General features: G+C 46.3%; 1 protein-coding gene across 1 annotated transcript in view; it reads right to left on the minus strand.

Annotated features, from left to right (window-relative positions):
- The window catches only part of CASTOR2 (cytosolic arginine sensor for mTORC1 subunit 2), a 265,353-nt gene that overhangs the window by 50,485 nt on the left and 190,044 nt on the right, over positions 1-24,824 (minus strand). The window contains exons 3-4 of the mRNA XM_077482300.1: positions 10,079-10,272; positions 7,474-7,606 (exon numbers count right to left, since the gene is read on the minus strand). Of these exons, the coding sequence (XP_077338426.1) occupies positions 7,474-7,606; positions 10,079-10,272 (327 nt within the window). The remainder of the gene's footprint in view (positions 1-7,473; positions 7,607-10,078; positions 10,273-24,824) is intronic.

Consider the following 24,824-nt stretch of genomic DNA (forward strand, 5'->3'; position numbering starts at 1 on the left):
GGCCTTCATAATAGGCCTGGAACTCGGCCGCTATGTCCTCTGACGCGTTCACTTTCTGACCAGACGCCAACTTAATATAGGGAATGTAGGTCTGGACATGCGGGCCCTTAAAAGGCCCTTGCCAGTAAGGACCCCGGCCAGCTTTTGTTTAGTCTTCTGAAAGAGAAGAGAGCGCAGTTCTTCACGAGCCTTAAGAAGGTCCTGAAGAACAGCCCGTGCCAAGTGCGCCTTATGCTGAGTCTCCAGCCTCTGGATCATGGCTAGGAGTTCGTCCGTGCGCTGCATCCTCTCCCGCTTAAGACAGGCCCCTATTTTCATCAGCACGCCCCTAATCACCACCTTATGTGCCTCTCATACAGTAAGGGGGTTTGCCACCGAGGCTCCATTAATAGAGAAGTACTCCCGCGACGCAGTCTGGATCTCCAAGCGAGTATCTTCTGACTGGAGCAAGACCTCGTTGAGTTTCCATGACGGCGGGGGACGCGATATCGACCCCAACTGAAGAGTTAGGTGGACCGGCGCATGATCAGAGAACGAGATAACGTCGATGGAGGTGGATACCACCGGGGGCAGATCCCTATGCAACACCAACAAGTAGTCCAACCGGGAGTATGTATGGTGTACCTGCGAGAAAAAGGTATAGTCTCTGGTTTGTGCGTGCAGCAACCGCCACGGATCGACCAGGCGCAGCGCCTGGAGATCCGTTTTCAGCAGTTTTAAGCGTGCGCATGATAAGTGGGAGGCCCCCCTAGAGACATCAAGAGCTGGGTCCATGGCAAAGTTAAGGTCCCCGCAAAAAACCAGCAGCCCGTCCGCAAACTCCAGCAGCTCAGGGATAAGATTCTGCAAGAACTGCACATGGTCAGTGTTTGGAAAGTACACGTTGGCAAAGGTGACCTGCCTACCAAACACCATCCCCTTCAGAAAAATAAAACGGCCCTGTGCGTCCGTCCGCTGTGCCTCGAACGACCATGGAACAGATTCAGCTATTAAGATACTCGCCCCCTTTGATTAGGAGATCGGAGAAACACTGTGGTAAGCCCGGGGGAAGGCCCCATTGGTAAGTCGGGGTGAGCAACCCGCGCAAAAATGCGTCTCTTGTAAAAATGCTAGCTGCGTCCCACCTTTACGCAGGCTCATCAACAGCTGTGAGTGCTTCTCCGGGGTGTTGAGGCCCCGCACATTCAGGGAGGTGACCTTAAGGAGACCCATCCCAACTCACTGGAGACCAACGGCAAAGGAGCTCGCAAATCCCCGACCCACAGCCCCCCCCCCCCCCCACGGCACTGGATCAACCCACCGAAGCCACAGAAGAGAGTGGGCAGAAATGACAGGGGAAGAGGGGGGAAAGGAAGGGAAATAGGGGTGAAGAGAGGAGAAGGGGATCACCGGGAGAAAGGAAGAAAAGAGAGAGGGGGAGAAAAGGGGGCAGGAGCGAGCGGGACAGGAAGAGAGGGGGGGAAAGGAAGAAAGAGAAACTGCTGTGATTGCTAATCAAACTTGTAGCCCTACGATTGGGCACACTAGGTGTCCTCACCAGGGCCTACCCTAACGGGGGGGGGGGGGAAGAACGCTGAGATTCCCGAAGATAGTCAATCGAGAAATCGTAAAGAGACAAAGCTCAGAGATGCAGGAGACTAGCCAATAAGAACTAAGATCTAGAGAAATACATAGCAAACATAACATTAATATACGAAGACATAACAGTTGTCAACAGTGGCATAACATATCATAGCATAACCGGCCACCCAGGGCACTGTCCCGGGTCCCCTACTGGGACCGGAGACAGTGGGGCAGGAGCGGCCCAAACAGAGCATGAAAATTCCCATCATGATCAGCAATCTGGGGAGGATCGGTAAGTCCACGCCCACGGCAGTATAAGTAGGAGGGTGACTCTCAAAACTTCAATCAGCAGTAATTGGGGAGGGGGGAGGGGCAAGAGGGGCGGAGAGAGGGGCCAACATCCAAAACCTGCCGAGAGAGGCCCGAGTATGTTAGGGTGATTGAGAGCACCACGGAGGAACCGAGGGGACCCCAACCACCGGCCAACGGGGGAGGAGGGAAAAGACACAGGGCCCCCAGCTACGCCGTGGGCGGATGGACCCACCCATCCCCCGCAAAAAACCCCTCACCCCTACCAAAAATGCAACCCCCCCACATCACAGAAGAGCAGCCTCACCCCCAAGCAAACAGCTAACAGGGGAATGTACTGAGTAATACAGTGGCAATGAGAAAAGAGTTCAGCTGCTTACCCAACCCCGGACAGGGGTAGGATCAGTCCTCAGAAGTGGATGTCGTCTAGTGTCCTCTCTGCTGGGTGCACGGGAACGGGGACGGCGCACCCGCTGCGGCCTTGGCAAAGGTGGTCCGAGCGCCTCCTGAGAGAGCAAATAGTCAAACCAGTTAGGGACCGAAACGGCTGGCCTGCCAAGAGACTCGAAGAGGTTCGGCAACTGATCAGGAGAACGAAGAAAAAACTCTACTCCCCTCCTCCGGATGATTAGATGAAAGGGGTGGCTCCATCGGTAGGTGGCTTCGGCCATTTGGATCACCTCAAGAAGGGGGCGCATAAGGCCCCGCATGGCTCTTGTTTGCCTGGAGACATCTGGGTAGATCCTAATGAGAGCTCCATCAAAGTCAATAGGGCCTCTTTCCCAGGCGAGGCGTAGGATTTCCTCCTTTACAGTAAAAAAGTGCACTCTGCAAAGTACATCGCGGGGTAGGTCCGCTGCTCCTGGGTCCCTGGAGGCTGACGGAGTCCCTCTGGGGCCTGGGATCCGGTGAACCCGGTCTAGCTCCAGATCAGTACCCGGGGGCTTCCCAAGGACCTGATTCAGCAGGGCCACCACTGTAGTACGTAGGTCAGGTCCCATGGTCGCCTCTGGGATGCCCCGGTGCAAATTGTTCCTCCGACTTCGGTTTTCGCCGTCATCTACACGGAGTTGCATCTCAATCAGGTGTCGCTGCAGGGCTTCTGGTTTTCCGAGGAAGAGCTGGAGGCCTCCAGTGTGGTGACCCATTCATCAACAGTGTCCACTTGCTGGCGCAGGTCGTGGAGTTCGCCAGACAGGGCATTGACTATGGAAGCTGCCATCTCCTGCAGGTCCTGTTTGGACGGCAGGCCTGCGACTAAGTCCCGCCAGGAGCCATCCGCCCCAACCCCCATGCCCCCGCCGCCTGTTAAACTGCAGGGAATGTCAATGTTTGGAGAGACCAGTGAGGCAGGGGAGGGGGCCAGGGGAGATGATCCTTCTGCCTGAGGGGGGTTCGGATGGGATGTAGCTGCCCCCGCTGCGCCACCCATCCCCTGTGGAGTGATACCTTGAGAAGATGAAAGACGCTGTAGCGCCATCTTGGCCGGTACGGGAGTCGAGCCCGTGCTGGCGAAGAAAGTAGTTGCTAATGCCGTGTCCTGACGGTGTCCCCGAGCCCCACCGGTGTCTGCGCGCTCCTGGCATGTATTTTTCAGCGCGTCTGGCGAGTCTGCGGCCGGTTCTCTGGCTAGCTCCCGCAGAGCTCCAAACAGTGCGTCTTCACATGTCCATCTTTAAGCCACGTCCCCCAGGACAGCTACTTAGCAGGGCAGAATTTACAGTAGGAGGCCGGGTCGGCCTCGGAGCACTCCCGCGGGTGACGGACTCAGGAAAGGCCGGGGATCCACAGGCCTTACCAGGCCGCACTAGGCCAGAGCCTGCAGCGTCCTCCCCGAGTGATGTACGGGCCCCGCAACACCTCTGGAGTGACCCCTAGCAATGGATGCGTGGCGGGGGGGGGGGGGAGGATGGCGGTCTCCTACCTGCCCGAGCGGCTCGGTGTAGTGGCGGCCGGGAGGCCTCGGGGAGGCAAAATGCGGCGGCCAATGCCGGTTCCTCTTGCGGCTCCGTGGGATGTTGCAGTTCAAAAATCCCCGCAATGGCCACCTGGGGGGAAGCAGGACAGCGTCCCGGACCCGATGGTGTGGGTCTCGGGTGTAGATTCCTCAGCGGAGGTGCGGATAGCGACGGATTGCTCCGTGGGTCTCAGGAGCCAGCCTCAGACACGTCCGCCGCCATGCACGTCAGGCCCCGCCCCCCGTGTTTCTTTTTTTTTTTTTTAACACTTTCTGCCCAGTCCTCTCCTAAAGGAGCGATATAACCCTAAGGTCAAGATGAGCTGCTGTGTCCATCAATGAATGATAGAGGAAAAGATTTAACTCCTGTCAATTTAATACCTACAGAAAGCATTAAATACTGGGTTATGTGGTTGGAAAATGTTTAACCCAACAATTGTTGATAATGATGATCCCCATCCTACCGCATCTCTGATATGATCAATTTCTTGAAGACCTGAGAAAAATCTTGGACACCATCGTTACCAATACTATGTCTATTACAATATGTAAAAGTCGTATTGTGTACAACACCACAATTTGGCATTTAAAGTTTAAATTAAATCTGTATTAACAAAAATGTGGGGCTTGCCACTGCTCAGCTCCTTCTGATAAGATTAGGTTCCCTAGTTGACACTGGCTTTCATCATTGTCCAGGAGCAAGATAGACAGAAAAAAAAAGTCCAAACACAGCATACATGCATGTTTGCATTGTTAGTGTTTAAACCACTGTATAAGCACGCAAGCCTGGCATTTTCATAAAGATATGTCAACGATGACAGCTTCCCTATCTCAGTACTGATTTCTTTTTTACATTGTTAAGAGAAGATAAAAAAAAAAAAAAAAAATTTTAACCTCAAACTCCATCCACAAATGTTTATTTTGTAGTTCTGGATAGAGTCTGGATGGTCAAGTTGTTATCACTGTGTTTCTAATCGGGAGATCCTTTCCTGCTCTATTCAATATAAAAATAGGGAGTTGGGCTTTAAAGACCAGAATCACAGGAATCTGAAGTAACCCAAAAGCCATTTAGGTGAGGCCTAATATATAGATTTGCATTAAACAAATATAAAATGTTGTAGTTCCTATTAATTTATAGAGAGGTAAAAATGTTTTTCTGCATGGCTGGGGGAAAAAAAATAGTAAAGGGAATTTCCTGCAAGTACAGGTAAACTGCCGTACTCATCAAGCAGTCATTTTTCCTTTCCCATATCCACGTAATCCAGCAATCCAAAACAGATATTTAGTGCTTTGAACTCCCTTACTTTGTTCTGGAGCACTTCCTTCCACCTATATATCACCCAAAGATATTTCCACTTCTGCTATCACACTGGTTTCCTCTCTGCCAGGTATTATCCCAATGACTGGACACATTTTTTATGTCCCACTTTACTAGCTGTTCTCCTGGCACCATCCCTTACCTCATTCGTTTCTCCCCATGCTTAATCCAAGCATTAATATGCTCTGCTTATTCCATGCCTTTAACTGGTATATCCCCTTCTTCATTCAATTACATACTCAAAACAAATTCTTTTACTGGTTTCTCATCTACCATTATCTGTCAGACTCCTATACATCTAATAAAACAAAAAGGATGCATCCTTTCAAATTTTACTTGAGACCTTCTACCATGTGGATTCTACCACAATCATTCATGTCATCTCTGTTCAATGAACTGAAAGATCATACTAAAATTCTATCATGTACAAAATTGTAATGCTCCTGATCAGTCCTTCAACTTTTGACACAACCGATCACTCATTGCTCCTCAAGATTTAATTCTTGAACTTTTTTTGACTTTCCTCTACTAGATGAACATTAAATGTGACCATACATAGGGGAACCTGACCATTTGGGAACAAACATTTAGACTCAGAAAATCATTTTGGTCTGCATGCCTCTGTTTATGAAGCGGGAAGCAGAAATGAACAGAACACTGGACAAACTTTACAAACAATCCAATCACCAAAGATGTGGATTTCCAGTGCTACTCCAATACAATAGTTTATTCTGCATTTAGGGGGAAGAATGATGACAAATACTGAAGAAAACACTTACTGCTATTGTAATTGAGACCTCAGTGATTAAGCCCACTTGGGGGCGAAATGCATCTGAGGGACCTCCCCTGTGGGTAGAGAGCAGAGCTGAAGTCATCTTACATTACCTGGTTTAGTTTCGGTCACAGCGAGTCAGTGTCCTGTGTGCGATCGGTTGCCATTTTTCTGTAGCACGTTTATAACATGGCCTAGACCCATTACTTCCTCATCCCTTCTCTACATTTGATAAGGCACAGAATGTCACTTTCTATATACTGAAGGTTTTGTTCCTGTTCCATTTTTTTTTTTTATCCAGGTGTTGGACTATACATGTGCCTAGACGGCTCTAGCTGCGCTTATATCTAGTTTTTGCAGTTTATGTTTAATTAAAATAGAACTATAGGCACATATTTTTTTTCCATTTTGGATATTCTAATCCATCTCCACTCTATCCAAAACTAAAAAAAGAAAAAGATTTGCCTTTAGATGTCCTTTAATATGTACTAGTTGTTCAGATGTTTTGTTCATTTGCATTTTTGGTCTTTTTTGCACTGCAGAAGATTAGAAAAATGTATTACGAGTAATAGTTATAAAAAACAACATTGTTTGCCTCATAATACAATGTGTGAGGCCTGACTGGGAAAAAAAAAAATACAGAAGTCTAGATGTACCCGCCAGTTCCTATGCCTGCATAGCCTGGAGGCCGAATATTCACATATTAAAATCATGTCAAAGTATATATTTGATGTGCAAGTAATTTTTCCATCTGAGTAAATATTAACTGGTGTTTCCTCCTCTGAAAATACTGCTCATCTGCCAGTCACTCGACATGTGCAATTTGTTTTGTTCCAAATCCTTTTTTAACGAATTTCGACAAATTCATTAATTTGGAACTATCCAAATTAACGAAAACCCATATAACCAATTTTACCGAATATTAGTAAATTTGAATATTCGTCATTTTTAAAAAAAATTGTAAATTTGAAAATCCGAAAATTTGAAAATCTGAAATAACTAATAATAACGCAACTATTACTATTAAATTCTAGGTATTGGAATTTCATTTCAAATTTGTCTGTTAATTAAAGTAAGTAATACAAATTTATACAAAATAAGGAATGCCATATCTAACCGAATGGAACGTAACGAATAATAATAAATAACAACAATAATAATAAAAACATTATTATTTATTATTAATTCATTCGGTCCAATAGTTTAGATGCGGCATTTGTTATTTCGGAAAATTTGTAACATCGGAAAAATTCATATTCATTATGCTCACTAACAGCCATATTTGAAAGGAAATTCCAATACCTGTAATTTAATAGTTATTATTAGTTATTCTTTCTTATTTTTGGATTTAAAATTTTAAAATTTACAAATTGGGATCATAACAAATGGCCCGAAAAATGAAAAAACTAAGAAAAACCCAATGAAACGAAAATGAACAAATTTTTTGGCAGTGCACGTGTCACCGGATAGACACTATGTCTAAGCAGCTAAAAGTTTTTTTTTTTTTCCCCTAATCATTTTTCTATTCGATATGTTTCTGTGAATGGCACTTACCAAGCTTGGGTTTCACAAATCCATTTGTTACTCCAAGATTATCAGCAGCCACAGTCTCTCCATTCACCACCTGCAATATAGTAAATTCTGCTGCCAGCGTGTGCATTACAAATGGCAGATCCCTCTCGCGTACCTGGCAATGACATAGCACAAGAAATCAAGCTATCATCTGGTGATTTCAGATTTGAAGGTAAAGATTTTATTTTTTTGAGGTAGAAAATTTGCTTTAATATAGTCTTTTGCATAGCCTATATCTAGTTAATCAAGCAGAATGATCTGCAAAGTGTAAAATTACATTTATTCAGTTGACTGCAATGATGAAATCTACATGGCTGTTTGTGGCTACTACAGTGACCTGAAATAAATCCATCTATTAGATATTTATGCATTTTTTTGTATTGCTTAAAGTGACACTAAACGCTGGTTTACTCTGGTTTAGAAGGAAAAAATACTATTCAAGTATGTATCTTTAACTGTTGTTCCAAAAAAATGGAAGTGGTTGGGAAAATGAGAGATTTGGGAGCTTACAAAGAGGCAGAAAAACACAATCAGTAAAAATTTCATGAAAATAGATTATAGAGCCATTAAAGCGGGAGTCCACCGGGACTCCGCGTTTTTTTTTTTAAAAAGCCAGCAGCTACAAATACTGCAGCTGCTGACTTTTAAAATAGTGACACTTACCTGTCCAGCGCGCCCGCGATGTCGGCACCCGAAGCCGATCTCTAGGTCGCCTGTCGGGTCCTGCCGCCGCCATCTTGGGTATGGGAATCAGGAAATGGAGCCTTTCGGCTTCATTTCCTGGTTCCCTACCTAATAAGGACGCTCCCCGCTGCCTCTGGGATCTGTGTGTTTCCCAGCAGGCAGCGGGGCACTTGCGGAAAGGGGCGTAAGTTACGCCCCTTTCCGCAGAGAGCTATCCCGGAAGTGGGTGCAGTTACCTGGATTATCCAGGTAACTGCACCCCCCTCCCCCCTGAAAGGTGCCGATTGTGGCACCGGAGGGGGGTTCCGATGAGCGGAAGGTCCACTTTAGGGTGGACCTCCGCTTTAAGTAGTACATACTGTATATAGATCATTTTTGGAGAAGAACAATATTTTTTAGTGTCACTTTAAAGTATTCAGACCCCCTTAAATTTTTCACTCTTTGTTATATTGCAGCCATTTGCTAAAATCTTTTAAGTTCATTTTTTTTTCCTCATTAATGTACACACAGCACCTCATATTACCAGAAAAACACAGAATTGTTGACATTATTGCAGATTTATTAAAAAAGAAAAACTGAAATATCACATGGTCCTAAGTATTCAGACCCTATGCTGTGACACTGATATTTAAATCAGGTGCTATCCATTTCTTCTGATCATCCTTGAGATGGTTCTACACCTTCATTTGAGTCCAGCTGTGTTTGATTGTACTGATTGGACTTGATTAGGAAATTTCAGTTTTTCTTTTTTAACAAATCTGCAAAAATGTCAATAATTCAGTGTTTTTCTGTCAATATGGGGTGCTGTGTGTACATTAATGAGGAAAAAAAAATTTAACTTAAAAGATTTTCGCAAATGGCTGCAATATAACAGAGTGAAAAATGTAAGGGGGTCTGAATACTTTCCGTCCCCACTGTACTACCACAAACCTAAAGCCCTGTGCACACAGGTCAAATGTCAGAAGGCATCGGCTGGTTTCTATTGAACCATTTGTACCGTGTGTACTGGAGTAGGTCCGACAGAAGCCAGCCTTTCGGCCAGCTTGTTTTGAAAGGGTATGCCCGAAAGCGTCTGCCCACTGGATCCGGAGCAGCACTTTCAGCCAATGGGGCGGACCGGAGTGTTCTGGTGGGAATTTTGGGGGGAGGGGGGTGTCCCCCTGTCAGAACACAATAGAACAGCAGGAGAGATAGCTGTACCAGGCTTATGGCCTTTCTTCGGTTAGTGCCTAATGAAGGGTCAGTGCCCTGATGCGATGTGTGAATCGCTGGTGGAAATGTGAAATAAACTGAAATGTAAATATTAGTTGAGCTCCTGTTATTTTTACATTTCCCCTTCAGGTCTATTAGGGTTGTGGATAGTGGCCTGGATGTATTTATAGTTTAATGGGGAGCAGCAGACATTTTTCCTCCAAATCAGAGCTAATCCTCTAAGAGTGTACAATGAAGGGGTGTGTTAGCATCTACTCATGTAGGCCTTTATCATATAACGTTCTTTTGTTCTGACAATATCAAAAGAATTCAATCTGTTAGGGTAAGTGTAGCCCACATCTAACAGTGTTATGGGTACTTATACAGCAAATGGATCTCCAAGATGTCAATGCCACAAATAACAAAAACTGAACACAGCTATAGTACTTAATTTTCAGCTATAATGGGAAAGGCTTATTAGGCTATCAGGTGCAATGCAGACAGCCTAAGGTTTATCCTTACTTGTTACAATAAATGTGGTAGCAGGAATATAGCAACAACTTATAACTGGCACTTTATGGCAACAACTATGAGCTTAACACCTACACAACTAATATACATTCATTCCCCAACCTCTTCTTTATGCTGACTTTTCAATGTAGAACACTATCCTGTTACTGTGTTATCATATATAACATGCAAAAGGACTTACCAATATGAAATCTGTTTGATAGGTGGATAGCATAAACACAGAGATATTCTGGTCTGCCAGCGGTGCAATGACCGATTTGGCAATTTTGGTCACTCCAATTGGTTGAGAGCTAGATGAGCTTCCGCCTCCTGAGACCACGTTAAGGGCTAGCCATGTTGCATCTGCTACGCTCAAGTGTTCTGAGGATGGGAGTTCTGAAAATAAACACACACAAATAAATCTGTAAGACATGATATACCTTCAGCTTTTCATTCACATTAAATTGAGTGTTCATGGGCATCATCTTCAAAAGCAAGTCAAAACTAGCATGATTTCAGAAGCTTAATAAAAAAAAAATCGTGTATTTTAATTGGTTTTGTACTTTCTCATTGACTTGAAAGGAGCAACAAAAGAAAAAGTAACATTAAATATATATGTGCCAAAAGTGACCATAAATGCAAATAAAAACCTCTCCTCGTCTTCCAATTAAAAGTATAAGCTCAGTGCTCGAGAATAGTAAAAAATGCTAAATGGCAACTCAGAAGAAAATCCCAAATATTTCTGTAAAATAACCCTCTCCATTTCTGTCAGACAGTAAATTCAAGAATTGCTTCCATGCAATCTTTAGGTGTTCTATACACCACTGGTATACAGTATGGTTCTAATATTCACATTTACTGTTTGTGTAATTAGTTTATTTTCTCAGAAGTCTGTACAGAAACTTCTACTGGTATTTCCTGCAACAGAAGATTCACTTTTGGTGAGGCACACTCTAAGGACTGCTCTTTTCCAAACTGATGCAAACACTGCAGTTTTATTTTAAAGAGAAGAATGGCTTTTGAAAATAACAAAGATTTATACTCACCTGGGTGGATGCAGCATCGATCTGGTGCTACATCTGCCCCCTGCCACCTCTACACTAAAGTGTATCAGCAGTGTTTGATCGCTCATTTCTCCCTCTCCGCAGAGAACAGTCAGTCACCAGCTCTCTGCTCTGCTCCTCCAGCAGGCAATGGAGCGCTGGCCTGTGGAGGGGACAGCAGGGGCTGGCTTAGACTCTCAGCGGATCACTGATAGGCTGAGCAAGGTGCCAGCCCAGGCTTCTGGCTGGATCCCAACTATAAAGTTGGGATCTTTCCTGAGAGTGGACAGGCTTAGTAACGTCAGCTGACAGCAGGCTTCAGCATCAGCCCACTAACGGCGGAGAATGGGTTACAGGAGTCCAGAACAAACTGCACTTGTGTAATCCCTAGGAAGAGTATAGCCAAATTAGCTTTTGCTATACTTCTTTAATAGAAAACTTAGATTGTACCAGTGTGATTATAATGAAGTAATACTCTCCCATTCAGAAATCAGTTTGAAATGGATATAAAAAAAACAAACGCAATTTATTCATTACAGAAAAAGTTACAGAATCTTCAAAAACACATTTGCTAAAATTGAAAGGGACTGTCTTTTCTTACAATAACTGGAGTCACGCCTTAAAGCCTCTAAATAACAACTGCAGTTCCTCACATTTAAAATATGGCCAGTTATCCCAATTCTCTGTGAAATTAGGGCTCCTAGTATTTGAGAAACTGCAATATACAGGAAGATGGTCTCTTGTTCAACCTGCATTCAGTGCAGAAGTGCATCTGACAGTGTGTCGTGAAGGCAGTGAAACCCAAGGTTGGATGGAAGAACCCATACAAAACAAAGGTAGTCTTACCTGAAAGCAGTTTATAGACATTTGGCCCTTGCTCTACAACATTCTACATCCTCAGCTACAATGTGAGGGCCAGGTTGTTCAGCTCAGTAAACACTTCAGATCAATCTTTTTTTTTTTTTTTTTTGAGGAACTGCCTTTCAAGCACTCAAACTGCAGTGGCGTGAACGGGCCTAAGAGGGTTACTTACAAGTATTATTATTAACAAGTAGTAAAAGAACTCTACAAGAAGCCATCTCTGGCCTCACTAGCTGCATGTACTGTGAAGTAATTCATTCTCCAACATCCTCAAGGATCACAACAACTACTATTAAGTTGGGTTTAGGTCCTTCCTAGTAGTGGATTCAAGTTTCAGCCTTATAGAAGCAAATCTTTCCTAGTTGTAAATTTTGAAGATGAATTTATCCACAATGCTTAGAGCTACACTGAGGGAACTGAGGCGATTGAGGGCTTTTCTGGTTTGTTCAAAATATGTAAATATTTTATTGTGCATAATCGGGGCATAGGTTAATTTAAAGTAGAAAGACTTAATAAAAAGTTAAAACATGGTATTTAATTTATATTTTCTGCTTCCCTTCTTGTAATGATATAAAAAATTGTTAACAAGGGCCATGGCTAGGCAGAAATACAAAATTATGTAGAATCCATATAAACATGACCACAAAAAAGCTAATTGGTTCCAATGAATAATTTTAGAACCTGTACATAATATCAACTAATTCACAAAAATATATATATATATATATTTTCATGTTGGAGCTGAAATGCATAAAAGGCTCAAAGTTCAGCAGGTTGTTTTAGGATTTTATTTTTATTCCAGTATTCACAAATCGATAATTGCTGTGCCTCTCTGAAAAACATAATTTCCAAGTATTCCCATTAAAAGATGTAGTTGAATGTTCTCTAAAAACAACCCATATATAGAACTTGACCTTTAGATACAAAGCCATTTCAGTACACTTATCTCAGATAAAACTGTTCAGTAAATTGCTTGTGTACACCACATCCCACATGTTCTCTTTCTAGAGAAAAGCATCTAGTTGCTAGGCAAATATGTCCACTCAGAGTAGGGGTGTGGGAGTCACCATGGACATCTAGGCACAGTGGAATAACAGCTTCTCGGGAAAGGTTCATTTAACTTTATACATTTATTTATGTATAACACAATAACACAACATAACCAAAAATTACTACTGCTTTTGCAATGAATCCAAAAGACATGCATTTAGTGCCACCCTAGGGAGTACACCATTATACCATAATTATAACGTGAAAAAATTTCGAAGAGTTGTTTAGATCAGACTAGTTTAAAGGTGTTTCTATAAACTCCACCATAAGAGTTGTGTGAAAAACAAAGAAAAATGGTGTTTTGCATCCTGACAGTTCACCCTAGCATGTCTTGCTTGGTAGCATTTGGAAATCCTTTGCATGGAGCACATTCAGACATTTTTTTCTAGAATACTGCATTCCACGGAACTGCTTGAAAAATGCTACATAATTTAAAAAATGTGCATAAAAATGCTTATTATAATTTTAGTGGAAATAACCACAAAATTCTTTGAAGTACTTGCTTACAAATGCTTTCATGGGATGAAAAAAAGAAGAGAGACCATCAAGTTCAACAAATAGAAAAAAAAAATAGTTGAAAAGACTCGTAAATGTCCATTCATTATAAACACTTGCATAATCATGGTATTTTCCAGTACTCCTGAGCTAAAAACATAGGGGAAAATACATTTTTTCAAATAAAATGTTCTACTTACCAAAACACCTATTTGGCAAGCTAGGGACCCTTAATGCATCCAAATTTTTTCATATACAGTTGTGATTTAAATATTGGGTATATACAGCAGCAACAAAAAGTAAATGAACCCCTTGAAATTAACTTATTTGTCATAATTTGCCAGTCGGTCCGGTCCAGCTGCCGCACACACGGGCCATATGTCGGACGATTTATATTGAACTGCCCGATACTATCCAATATATGGTCCGTGTAAGTGGCCCTTAGGTCCCAAAAATAGACAAACACAATGTCCTTAAAGTGATTGTAAAGTCTATTTAAAAAAACAAAACAAAAAACAACATGTTATATTTACCACCTCTGTCAAAGTTAGTTTTGCACAGAGCAGCCAAGATCCTCTTCTTCTCGGGTCCCTCTTTACTGCTACAGGCCCCTCCCTCCTGTGGAGTGCACCCTCAGCTAGCAGCTTTCTATGTGGGCACCCAAGTCAGAGCTCCATGTAGGCATTCAGACATGGAGCCCCAACCTGGCCCCCTCTCTCCCCCGATGACTGGTTGACTGATTTTGAGTGACGGCCTTAGGAGCCAATGGCGCTGCTGCTGTGTCTCAGCCAATCAGGAGGAGTGTCCCGGATGGCTTAGACACTCGTGGACATCGTTGGAGAGAGAAAAGGCTCAGGTAATTAGACAAATGAGGCTGCTACACCTAGAAGGGTTTTTATCTTAATGCATAGAATGCATTAAGAAAAAAAAAAAAAAAACATTCTGTCTTTACAAATCCTTTAAGCTGATAACCACATTAATTTATTGTGTCTTTATTGAACATACCCATTAAACATTCACTGTAATGGAGGAAAAAAAAGTGTGTGAACCCTTGTGGAGTTAAAAGCTGTCTGAATGTTCTTTGGCAGCAGTGAATTTCAGTAGCTTTGGATCCGACCTGAACAGAATTTTTGACCATTCTGCTCTATAAAACTGCTTCATCTCAGACACATTTGTAGGATGTCTGGTGTGAATAGCTCTCTTGAGATTGTTCTACAGCATCTCTATAGGGTTAATGTCTAGGCTCTGACTGGGCCACTCCAAAAAGGTGAATTTTCTTTCTGAAGCCTGTCTGTGGTGGATTTACTTTGATGCATTGTCCTTCTGCAGCACCCAACTTCTACTAAGTTTCAGCTGTCAGACAGCCACCCTGACATTTTCCTGTAGAATATTTAGGTAAATTAGGGTAATTAATTTCCCCCTCAATGATGGCAAGTGGCTCAGGCTGTGAGACAGCTGAACTAATCGAAATTGTGACGTTCACTCCTCCATACTTCACCACTGTGATGATTTTTTGATGTTATTAACCCTTTTTGCACCATTCATTAGTGTTGAGTATTATTCCCCAACAATTCAACTTTTGTTTCATCAGGCAACAATACATTTTTCCAGTAGCTCTGCGGTTTGTCAAGGCACTCTTTGCCAAACATCAGGTGTGCAGATTTTTTTTTTGGAGAGCAGAGGCTTCCTCCATTGAGTTCTTCCATGGACATCCTGCCTGTTCAAAGACTTGCGTATGGTAGACTCATTAACAGGGATGCTTGCGAGTTCCAGTGATGTCTTCAAACATTTAGGCCCCTTTCACACGGGGCGGATCAGTAATGATCTGCCCCGTGATGATCCGCTCGCTCAGCGGGTATCACTCCGTTGTCCCCGCTGAGCTGGCGGTGGACAGGGCGGTCTCCGCACACTGTGCAGGGACCGCCCTGTCAGCTCTCCGCTCTCCTCTATGGGGGATCGGATGAACACAGACCGTCTGTCCGTGTTCATCCGATCCGCTCTGCAGATGGATAGAAAAATAGGATTTTCCTCCGTCTGCAGAATCTGACAGTAGCGGAGGCGGACAATAGCGGGTGTCTGCGGATATTCATCCGCAGACACCTGCTATCCCATAGGGATGCATGTATCTCTGTATTTCATGCGCAAACGGATAGATGAAATATGGACATACTGTCCGCATGTGTGAAAGGGGCCTTAGCTGTTACTTGTGAGTTCTTCTTTACCTCATTAAGGATTCTGTGTTGTGCCTTTGGTGTCATCTTGGCTTGGCACCCACCACTAGGAAAAGTAGCCACGGAATTAAGCTGTCTATTTAAAGACAATTTATCTAACTGCTGATGGAAGTCTAAACACTCTGAGATTGCTTTGTTCCAATCTTATGCAGATTAAGGACTCGTTCCCACCATACGTGCATGAAAACTGATCAGAACTGATGGGAAAACCGAGACATCAGTTTACTTCAGTTTTTATGCACACGAAGATCAGTTTTCATGCGAGTCAGTTATGTGACCTATTCACACCAATGTTGAGGACATGTCAGTTTTTTTTCCCGTGTAGAAAACTCTATACGTGTTTCAGATTTCTGGGCAGATAAAATCTGCATGCAATATCAGTGTTGTGGTGTGAACAAGGCACACAGAGAACAATTGTTTTCCTTTGTGCCCTTGTAGAACATGTGCAGAAAAACAGACGTCTCTGTACCATGGTATGAACGAGGCCTTAAATTGAACTTTATTTTTTGATTAAAGTCCTTCTAGATGACTTCAGGCTTGCCCCATTTGCAGGTATAGCTATGTAAAATATTAAAAATAAGTGCCTATGCAGGCATACCCTACTTTTAAGTACACAATGGGGTTAATTTACTAAAGCTGGGAAGTGCAAAATCAGGCTCACTTCTGCATAGAAACCAATGAGCTTCTAACCCCAGCTCGTTCAATTAAGCTTTGGTAATAAAACCTGGAAGCTCATTGGTTTTTATACAGAAGTGAGCCTGATTTTGCACTTTCCAGTTTTAGTAAATAAACCTCATTGTGTACTTAAAAGTGGGGTATGCCTGTATTGTTTAAAGAGGAAGTAAACCCTGATGAGTTCACTTCCTCTTTCATTCCCTGCAAAGGTAAAGCATAATGGACTACTATGCATCGCATAGTAGTCCATTATGTGTCTTTTACCTGACACAGGAGCCAGCGATGTCACCGCTGTCCCCTGTAGTCCGGCGCATCCATCTTCTTGGTGGGTCTCGCTGCTCACGGGAGCCGCCACGTGCGGCATGTTCGCCGTTGACGGTGCTGTGCTCAGTGCGCTCAGTGCGCATGCGCCGTAGACCGCGGTGCCTGTCTTTCTGCAAATATCTCCTAAACCGTGTAGGTTTAGGAAATATTTCTTGGACCTACAGGTAAGCCTTAATCTATGCTTACCTGTAGGTCAAAGTGTGTTGAAAGGGTTTACAACCACTTTAAAATCAAGTAATACACCATCTCATCCTGCTCTGCACATGCTCTCACAGTTGCTCTCCATGTTATGCACTGCTGAGTTTGTAGAGGCCGATCTGATGACAGCCTTAAAGCGGAATTAAACCCTCTTATCCTTTACAGCCAAGGAAGCTGCTTCTGTTCGATTTGCAACTGCCATGGTGCTGTACATGGGTCATGATAGCAGCCATTTGAAGATTTGACAGTTTGGTTAAGGACACAATCAAATATGACAGTTTGCATTACCAGTATTGCAGGAATGTACTGTAACTGTTTTTTGAAACCAGTAAATCGATCGGTTTAGTTTCACTTTATGATTTACTGCTGTTCAGGGGTTCTGGGCTTCAGCAAAATGGCAGCTTCAGGCAAGAATAAATAAGAACAATGCTGGAGGCAATTTACAGCACACACTAATTTTGGTAGCATAATTATTAATGTGGAATGTATATTCCTTGCTAAAGAACATTTTTTTTGATGAAGATGTTATGGGTAAAGTTCCGCTTTAACTACTCTTGATAGTATGTCTTCAGAGAGCTCCTTTTTGCGAGGCATCATTCACATTAGTTGATCCTTCTTATGAACAGCATTTATAAAATGTCCAAGTGTCATTTATCCATTAAAGTAGCTTTAAACCACACCTCCAAACTCATTTCATTAATTGGACTCTAGGTGTGCAAACTACTAACTCCAATTAGCTTTCGTTAGAGGAAAGCTATAAGCAATTTTTTTTCTCCATTTTGGATAGTGTAAGCGATTGTTTTAACCCCTGTCAGATTTTTTCCGCCATCTCTGTCCCTTCGCGGAGATTTCCCTTCACTTTCTGTCCCATAGCTCAACAGGCAGATAGAGGAAATCTCTCCAAAGGAAGGCAATTCCTTGGGGACCACCAGAACTCTTCGGAAGATTTCCCCTCTATTACTGCATTTATCACCATACAATACGTGCTGGCGTATAACACCCACCCCACGTTTAGGAGAAGTTTCATTGCAGCCTTGTCAGTGTCGCCTTGCTCCAGTGTCATTGCTGCCTTGTCAGTGTCGCCTTGCTCCAGTGTCATTGCAGCCTTGTCACTGTCGCCTTGCTCCAGTGTCATTGCAGCCTTGTCACTGTCGCCTTGCTCCAGTGTCAATGCAGCCTTGTCACTGTCGCCTTGCTCCAGTGTCATTGCAGCCTTGTCAGTGTCGCCTTGCTCCAGTGTGATTGCAGCCTTGTCAGTGTCGCCTTGTTCCAGTGTCATTGCAGCCTTGTCAGTGTAGTCTTGCTCCAGTGTCATTGCAGCCGTGTCAGTGTAGCCTTCCTCCAGTGTCATTACGGCCTTGTCAGTGTAGCCTTGCTCCAGTGTCATTGCAGTCTTGCTCCAGTGTCATTGCAGCCTTGCCAGTGTAGCCTTGCTCCAGTGTCATTGCAGCCATGCCAGTGTAGCCTTGCTCCAGTGTCATTGCAGCCTTGTCAGTGTAGCCTTGCTCCAGTGTCATTGCAGCCTTGTCAGTGTAGCCTTGCTCCAGTGTCATTGTAGCCTTGCTCCAGTGTCATTTGCAGCCTTGTCAGTGTAGCCTTGCTCCAGTGTCATTGCAGCCGTGTCAGTGTAGCCTTCCTCCAGTGTCATTACGGCCTTGTCAGTGTAGCCTTGCTCCAGTGTCATTGCAGTCTTGCTCCAGTGTCATTGCAGCCTTGCCAGTGTAGCCTTGCTCCAGTGTCATTGCAGCCTTGCCAGTGTAGCCTTGCTCCAGTGTCATTGCAGCCTTGTCAGTGTAGCCTTGCTCCAGTGTCATTGCAGCCTTGTCAGTGTAGCCTTGCTCCAGTGTCATTGTAGCCTTGCTCCAGTGTCATTTGCAGCCTTGTCAGTGTAGCCTTGCTCCAGTGTCATTGCAGCCGTGTCAGTGTAGCCTTCCTCCAGTGTCATTGCGGCCTTGTCAGTGTAGCCTTGCTCCAGTGTCAGTGTAGCCTTGCTCCAGTGTCAGTGTAGCCTTGCTCCAGTGTCAGTGTAGCCTTGCTCCAGTGTCAGTGTAGCCTTGCTCCAGTGTCAGTGTAGCCTTCCTCCAGTGTCAGTGTAGCCTTGCTCCAGTGTCAGTGTAGCCTTGCTCCAGTGTCAGTGTAGCCTTGCTCCAGTGTCAGTGTAGCCTTGCTCCAGTGTCAGTGTAGCCTTGCTCCAGTGTCAGTGTAGCCTTGCTCCAGTGTCAGTGTAGCCTTGCTCCAGTGTCAGTGTAGCCTTGCTCCAGTGTCAGTGTAGCCTTGCTCCAGTGTCAGTGTAGCCTTGCTCCAGTGTCAGTGTAGCCTTGCTCCAGTGTCAGTGTCGCCTTGCTCCAGTGTCATTGCAGCCTTGTCAGTGTCGCCTTGCTCCAGTATCATTGCAGCCTTGTCAGTGTCTCCTTGTTCCAGTGTCATTGCAGCCTTGTCAGTGTAGTCTTCCTCCAGTGTCATTGCAGCCGTGTCAGTGTAGCCTTCCTCCAGTGTCATTACGGCCTTGTCAGTGTAGCCTTGCTCCAGTGTCATTGCAGTCTTGCTCCAGTGTCATTGCAGCCTTGCCAGTGTAGCCTTGCTCCAGTGTCATTGCAGCCTTGCCAGTGTAGCCTTGCTCCAGTGTCATTGCAGCCTTGTCAGTGTAGCCTTGCTCCAGTGTCATTGCAGCCTTGTCAGTGTAGCCTTGCTCCAGTGTCATTGTAGCCTTGCTCCAGTGTCATTTGCAGCCGTGTCAGTGTAGCCTTGCTCCAGTGTCATTGCAGCCTTGTCAGTGTCACTGCGGCCTTGTCAGTGTAGCCTTGCTCCAGTGTCATTGCAGCCTTGCTCCAGTGTCAGTGCAGCCTTGCTCCAGTGTCAGTGCAGCCTTGCTCCAGTGTCAGTGCAGCCTTGCTCCAGTGTCAGTGCAGCCTTGCTCCAGTGTCAGTGCAGCCTTGCTCCAGTGTCAGTGCAGCCTTGCTCCAGTGTCAGTGCAGCCTTGCTCCAGTGTCAGTGCAGCCTTGCTCCAGTGTCAGTGCAGCCTTGCTCCAGTGTCAGTGCAGCCTTGCTCCAGTGTCAGTGCAGCCTTGCTCCAGTGTCAGTGCAGCCTTGCTCCAGTGTCAGTGCAGCCTTGCTCCAGTGTCAGTGCAGCCTTGCTCCAGTGTCAGTGCAGCCTTGCTCCAGTGTCAGTGCAGCCTTGCTCCAGTGTCAGTGCAGCCTTGCTCCAGTGTCAGTGCAGCCTTGCTCCAGTGTCAGTGCAGCCTTGCTCCAGTGTCAGTGCAGCCTTGCTCCAGTGTCAGTGCAGCCTTGCTCCAGTGTCAGTGCAGCCTTGCTCCAGTGTCAGTGCAGCCTTGCTCCAGTGTCAGTGCAGCCTTGCTCCAGTGTCAGTGCAGCCTTGCTCCAGTGTCAGTGTAGCCTTGCTCCAGTGTCATTGCAGCCTTGCTCCAGTGTCATTGCAGCCTTGCTCCAGTGTCATTGCAGCCTTGCTCCAGTGTTATTGCAGCCTTGTCAGTGTAGCCTTGCTCCAGTGTCATTGCAGCCTTGCTCCAGTGTCATTGCAGCCTTGTCAGAGTAGCCTTGCTCCAGTGTCATTGCAGCCTTGTCAGTGTCATTGCGGCCTTGTCAGTGTAGCCTTGCTCCAGTGTCATTGCAGCCTTGTCAGTGTCATTGCGGCCTTGTCAGTGTAGCCTTGCTCCAGTGTCATTGCAGCCTTGCTCCAGTGTCATTGCAGCCTTGCTCCAGTGTCATTGCAGCCTTGCTCCAGTGTCATTGCAGCATTGCCAGTGTAGCCTTGCTCCAGTGTCATTGCAGCCTTGTCAGTGTAGCCTTGCTCCAGTGTCATTGCAGTCTTGCTTCAGTGTCATTGCAGCCTTGCCAGTGTAGCCTTGCTCCAGTGTCATTGCAGCCTTGTCAGTGTCGCCTTGCTCCAGTGTCATTGCAGCCTTGTCCGTGTCGCCTTGCTCCAGTGTCATTGCAGCCTTGTCAGTGTCGCCTTGCTCCAGTGTCATTGCAGCCTTGTCAGTGTCGCCTTGCTCCAGTGTCATTGCAGCCTTGTCAGTGTCGCCTTGCTCCAGTGTCATTGCAGCCTTGTCAGTGTCGCCTTGCTCCAGTGTCATTGCAGCCTTGTCAGTGTCGCCTTGCTCCAGTGTCATTGCAGCCGTGTCAGTGTAGCCTTCCTCCAGTGTCATTACGGCCTTGTCAGTGTAGCCTTGCTCCAGTGTCATTGCAGCCTTGTCAGTGTAGCCTTGCTCCAGTGTCATTGCAGCCTTGTCAGTGTCGCCTTGCTCCAGTGTCATTGCAGCCTTGTCAGTGTCGCCTTGCTCCAGTGTCATTGCAGCCGTGTCAGTGTAGCCTTCCTCCAGTATCATTACGGCCTTGTCATTGCAGCCTTGCTCCAGTGTCATTGCAGCCTTGCTCCAGTGTCATTGCAGCCTTGCTCCAGTGTCATTGCAGCCTTGCTCCAGTGTCATTGCAGCCTTGCCAGTGTAGACTTGCTCCAGTGTCATTGCAGCCTTGCCAGTGTAGACTTGCTCCAGTGTCATTGCAGCCTTGTCAGTGTCGCCTTGCTCCAGTGTCAATGCAGCCTTGTCAGTGTCGCCTTGCTCCAGTGTCAATGCAGCCTTGTCAGTGTCGCCTTGCTCCAGTGTCATTGCAGCCTTGTCAGTGTCGCCTTGTTCCAGTGTCATTGCAGCCTTGTCAGTGTAGTCTTGCTCCAGTGTCATTGCAGCCGTGTCAGTGTAGCCTTCCTCCAGTGTCATTACGGCCTTGTCAGTGTAGCCTTGCTCCAGTGTCATTGCAGCCTTGTCAGTGTAGCCTTGTTCCAGTGTCATTGCAGCCTTGCTCCAGTGTCATTGCAGCCTTGCTCCAGTGTCATTGCAGCCTTGCTCCAGTGTCATTGCAGCCTTGCTCCAGTGTCATTGCAGCCTTGCCAGTGTAGACTTGCTCCAGTGTCATTGCAGCCTTGTCAGTGTAGCCTTGCTCCAGTGTCATTGCAGCCTTGCTCCAGTGTTATTGCAGCCTTGTCAGTGTAGCCCTGCTCCAGTGTCATTGCAGCCTTGTCAGTGTCGCCTTGCTCCAGTGTCAATGCAGCCTTGTCAGTGTCGCCTTGCTCCAGTGTCAATGCAGCCTTGTCAGTGTCGCCTTGCTCCAGTGTCATTGCAGCCTTGTCAGTGTCGCCTTGCTCCAGTGTCATTGCAGCCTTGTCAGTGTAGTCTTGCTCCAGTGTCATTGCAGCCGTGTCAGTGTAGCCTTCCTCCAGTGTCATTACGGCCTTGTCAGTGTAGCCTTGCTCCAGTGTCATTGCAGCCTTGTCAGTGTAGCCTTGCTCCAGTGTCAGTGCAGCCTTGCTCCAGTGTCATTGCAGCCTTGCTCCAGTGTCATTGCAGCCTTGCTCCAGTGTCATTGCAGCCTTGCTCCAGTGTCATTGCAGCCTTGCTCCAGTGTCATTGCAGCCTTGCTCCAGTGTCATTGCAGCCTTGCCAGTGTAGACTTGCTCCAGTGTCATTGCAGCCTTGTCAGTGTAGCCTTGCTCCAGTGTCATTGCAGCCTTGCTCCAGTGTTATTGCAGCCTTGTCAGTGTAGCCCTGCTCCAGTGTCATTGCAGCCTTGCTCCAGTGTCATTGCAGCCTTGTCAGAGTAGCCTTGCTCCAGTGTCATTGCAGCCTTGTCAGTGTCGCCTTGCTCCAGTGTCATTGCAGCCTTGTCAGTGTCCCCTTGCTCCAGTGTCATTGCAGCCTTGTCAGTGTAGCCTTGCTCCAGTGTCATTGCAGCCTTGTCAGTGTAGTCTTGCTCCAGTGTGATTGCAGCCGTGTCAGTGTAGCCTTCCTCCAGTGTCATTGCAGCCTTGTCAGTGTAGCCTTCCTCCAGTGTCATTGCAGCCTTGTCAGTGTCATTGCGGCCTTGTCAGTGTAGCCTTGCTCCAGTGTCATTGCAGCCTTGTCAGTGTCATTGCGGCCTTGTCAGTGTAGCCTTGCTCCAGTGTCATTGCAGCCTTGCTCCAGTGTCATTGCAGCCTTAATCCAGTGTCATTGCAGCCTTACTCCAGTGTCATTGCAGCATTGCCAGTGTAGCCTTGCTCCAGTGTCATTGTAGCCTTGTCAGTGTAGCCTTGCTCCAGTGTCATTGCAGCCTTGTCAGTGTAGCCTTGCTCCAGTGTCATTGCAGCCTTGTCACTGTAGCCTTGCTCCAGTGTCATTTGCAGCCTTGTCAGTGTAGCCTTGCTCCAGTGTCATTTGCAGCCTTGTCAGTGTAGCCTTGCTCCAGTGTCATTGCAGCCTTGTCAGTGTAGCCTTGCTCCAGTGTCATTGCAGCCTTGCTCCAGTGTCATTGCAGCCTTGCTCCAGTGTCATTGCAGCCTTGCTCCAGTGTCATTGCAGCCTTGCTCCAGTGTCATTGCAGCCTTGCTCCAGTGTCATTGCAGCCTTGTCAGTGTAGCCTTGCTCCAGTGTCATTGCAGCCTTGTCAGTGTAGCCTTGCTTCAGTGTCATTGCAGCCTTGCTCCAGTGTCATTGCAGCCTTGTCAGTGTAGCCTTGCTCCAGTGTCATTGTAGCCTTGTCAATGTAGCCTTGCTCCAGTGTCATTTGCAGCCTTGTCAGTGTAGCCTTGCTCCAGTGTCATTGCAGCCGTGTCAGTGTAGCCTTCCTCCAGTGTCATTGCAGCCTTGTCAGTGTCATTGCGGCCTTGTCAGTGTAGTCTTGCTCCAGTGTCAGTGTAGCCTTGCTCCAGTGTCATTGCAGTCTTGCTCCAGTGTCATTGCAGCCTTGCCAGTGTAGCCTTGCTCCAGTGTCATTGCAGCCTTGTCAGTGTCGCCTTGCTCCAGTGTCATTGCAGCCTTGTCAGTGTCGCCTTGCTCCAGTGTCATTGCAGGGTTGTCAGTGTCGCCTTGCTCCAGTGTCATTGCAGGGTTGTCAGTGTCGCCTTGCTCCAGTGTCATTGCAGCCTTGTCAGTGTCGCCTTGCTCCAGTGTCATTGCAGCCTTGTCAGTGTCATTGCGGCCTTGTCAGTGTCATTGCGGCCTTGTCAGTGTAGCCTTGCTCCAGTGTCATTGCGGCCTTGTCAGTGTCATTGCGGCCTTGTCAGTGTCATTGCGGCCTTGTCAGTGTCATTGCGGCCTTGTCAGTGTCATTGCGGCCTTGTCAGTGTCATTGCGGCCTTGTCAGTGTCATTGCGGCCTTGTCAGTGTAGCCTTGCTCCAGTGTCATTGCAGCCTTGCTCCAGTGTCATTGCAGCCTTGCTCCAGTGTCATTGCAGCCTTGCTCCAGTGTCATTGCAACATTGCCAGTGTAGCCTTGCTCCAGTGTCATTGCAGCCTTGCTCCAGTGTCATTGCATCCTTGTCAGTGTAGCCTTGCTCCAGTGTCATTTGCAGCCTTGTCAGTGTAGCCTTGCTCCAGTGTCATTGCAGCCTTGTCAGTTTAGCCTTGCTCCAGTGCCATTGCAGCCTTGTCAGTGTAGCCTTGCTCCAGTGTCATTGCAGCCTTGTCAGTGTAGCCTTGCTCCAGTGTCATTGCAGCCTTGTCAGTGGAGTCTTGCTCCAGTGTCATTGCAGTCTTGCTCCAGTGTCATTGCAGCCTTGCCAGTGTAGCCTTGCTCCAGTGTCATTGCAGCCTTGTCAGTGTAGCCTTGCTCCAGTGTCATTGCAGCCTTGCTCCAGTGTCATTGTAGCCTTGTCAGTGTAGCCTTGCTCCAGTGTCATTTGCAGCCTTGTCAGTGTAGTCTTGCTCCAGGGTCAGTTTAGCCTTGCTTCAGTGTCATTGCAGTCTTGCTCCAGTGTCATTGCAGCCTTGCCAGTGTAGCCTTGCTCCAGTGTCATTGCAGCCTTGTCAGTGTAGCCTTGCTTCAGTGTCATTGCAGCCTTGTCAGTGTCGCCTTGCTCCAGTGTCATTGCAGCCTTGTCAGTGTCGCCTTGCTCCAGTGTCATTGCAGCCTTGTCAGTGTCGCCTTGCTCCAGTGTCATTGCAGCCTTGTCAGTGTCGCCTTGCTCCAGTGTCATTGCAGCCTTGTCAGAGTCGCCTTGCTCCAGTGTCATTGCAGCCTTGTCAGAGTCGCCTTGCTCCAGTGTCATTGCAGCCTTGTCAGAGTCGCCTTGCTCCAG

Source organism: Lithobates pipiens, unplaced genomic scaffold (assembly GCF_037356315.1).
Source record: "Lithobates pipiens isolate NorthernLeopardFrog02 unplaced genomic scaffold, aLitPip1_a1.2 Scaffold_16, whole genome shotgun sequence".
Lineage (NCBI taxonomy): Eukaryota > Metazoa > Chordata > Amphibia > Anura > Ranidae > Lithobates > Lithobates pipiens.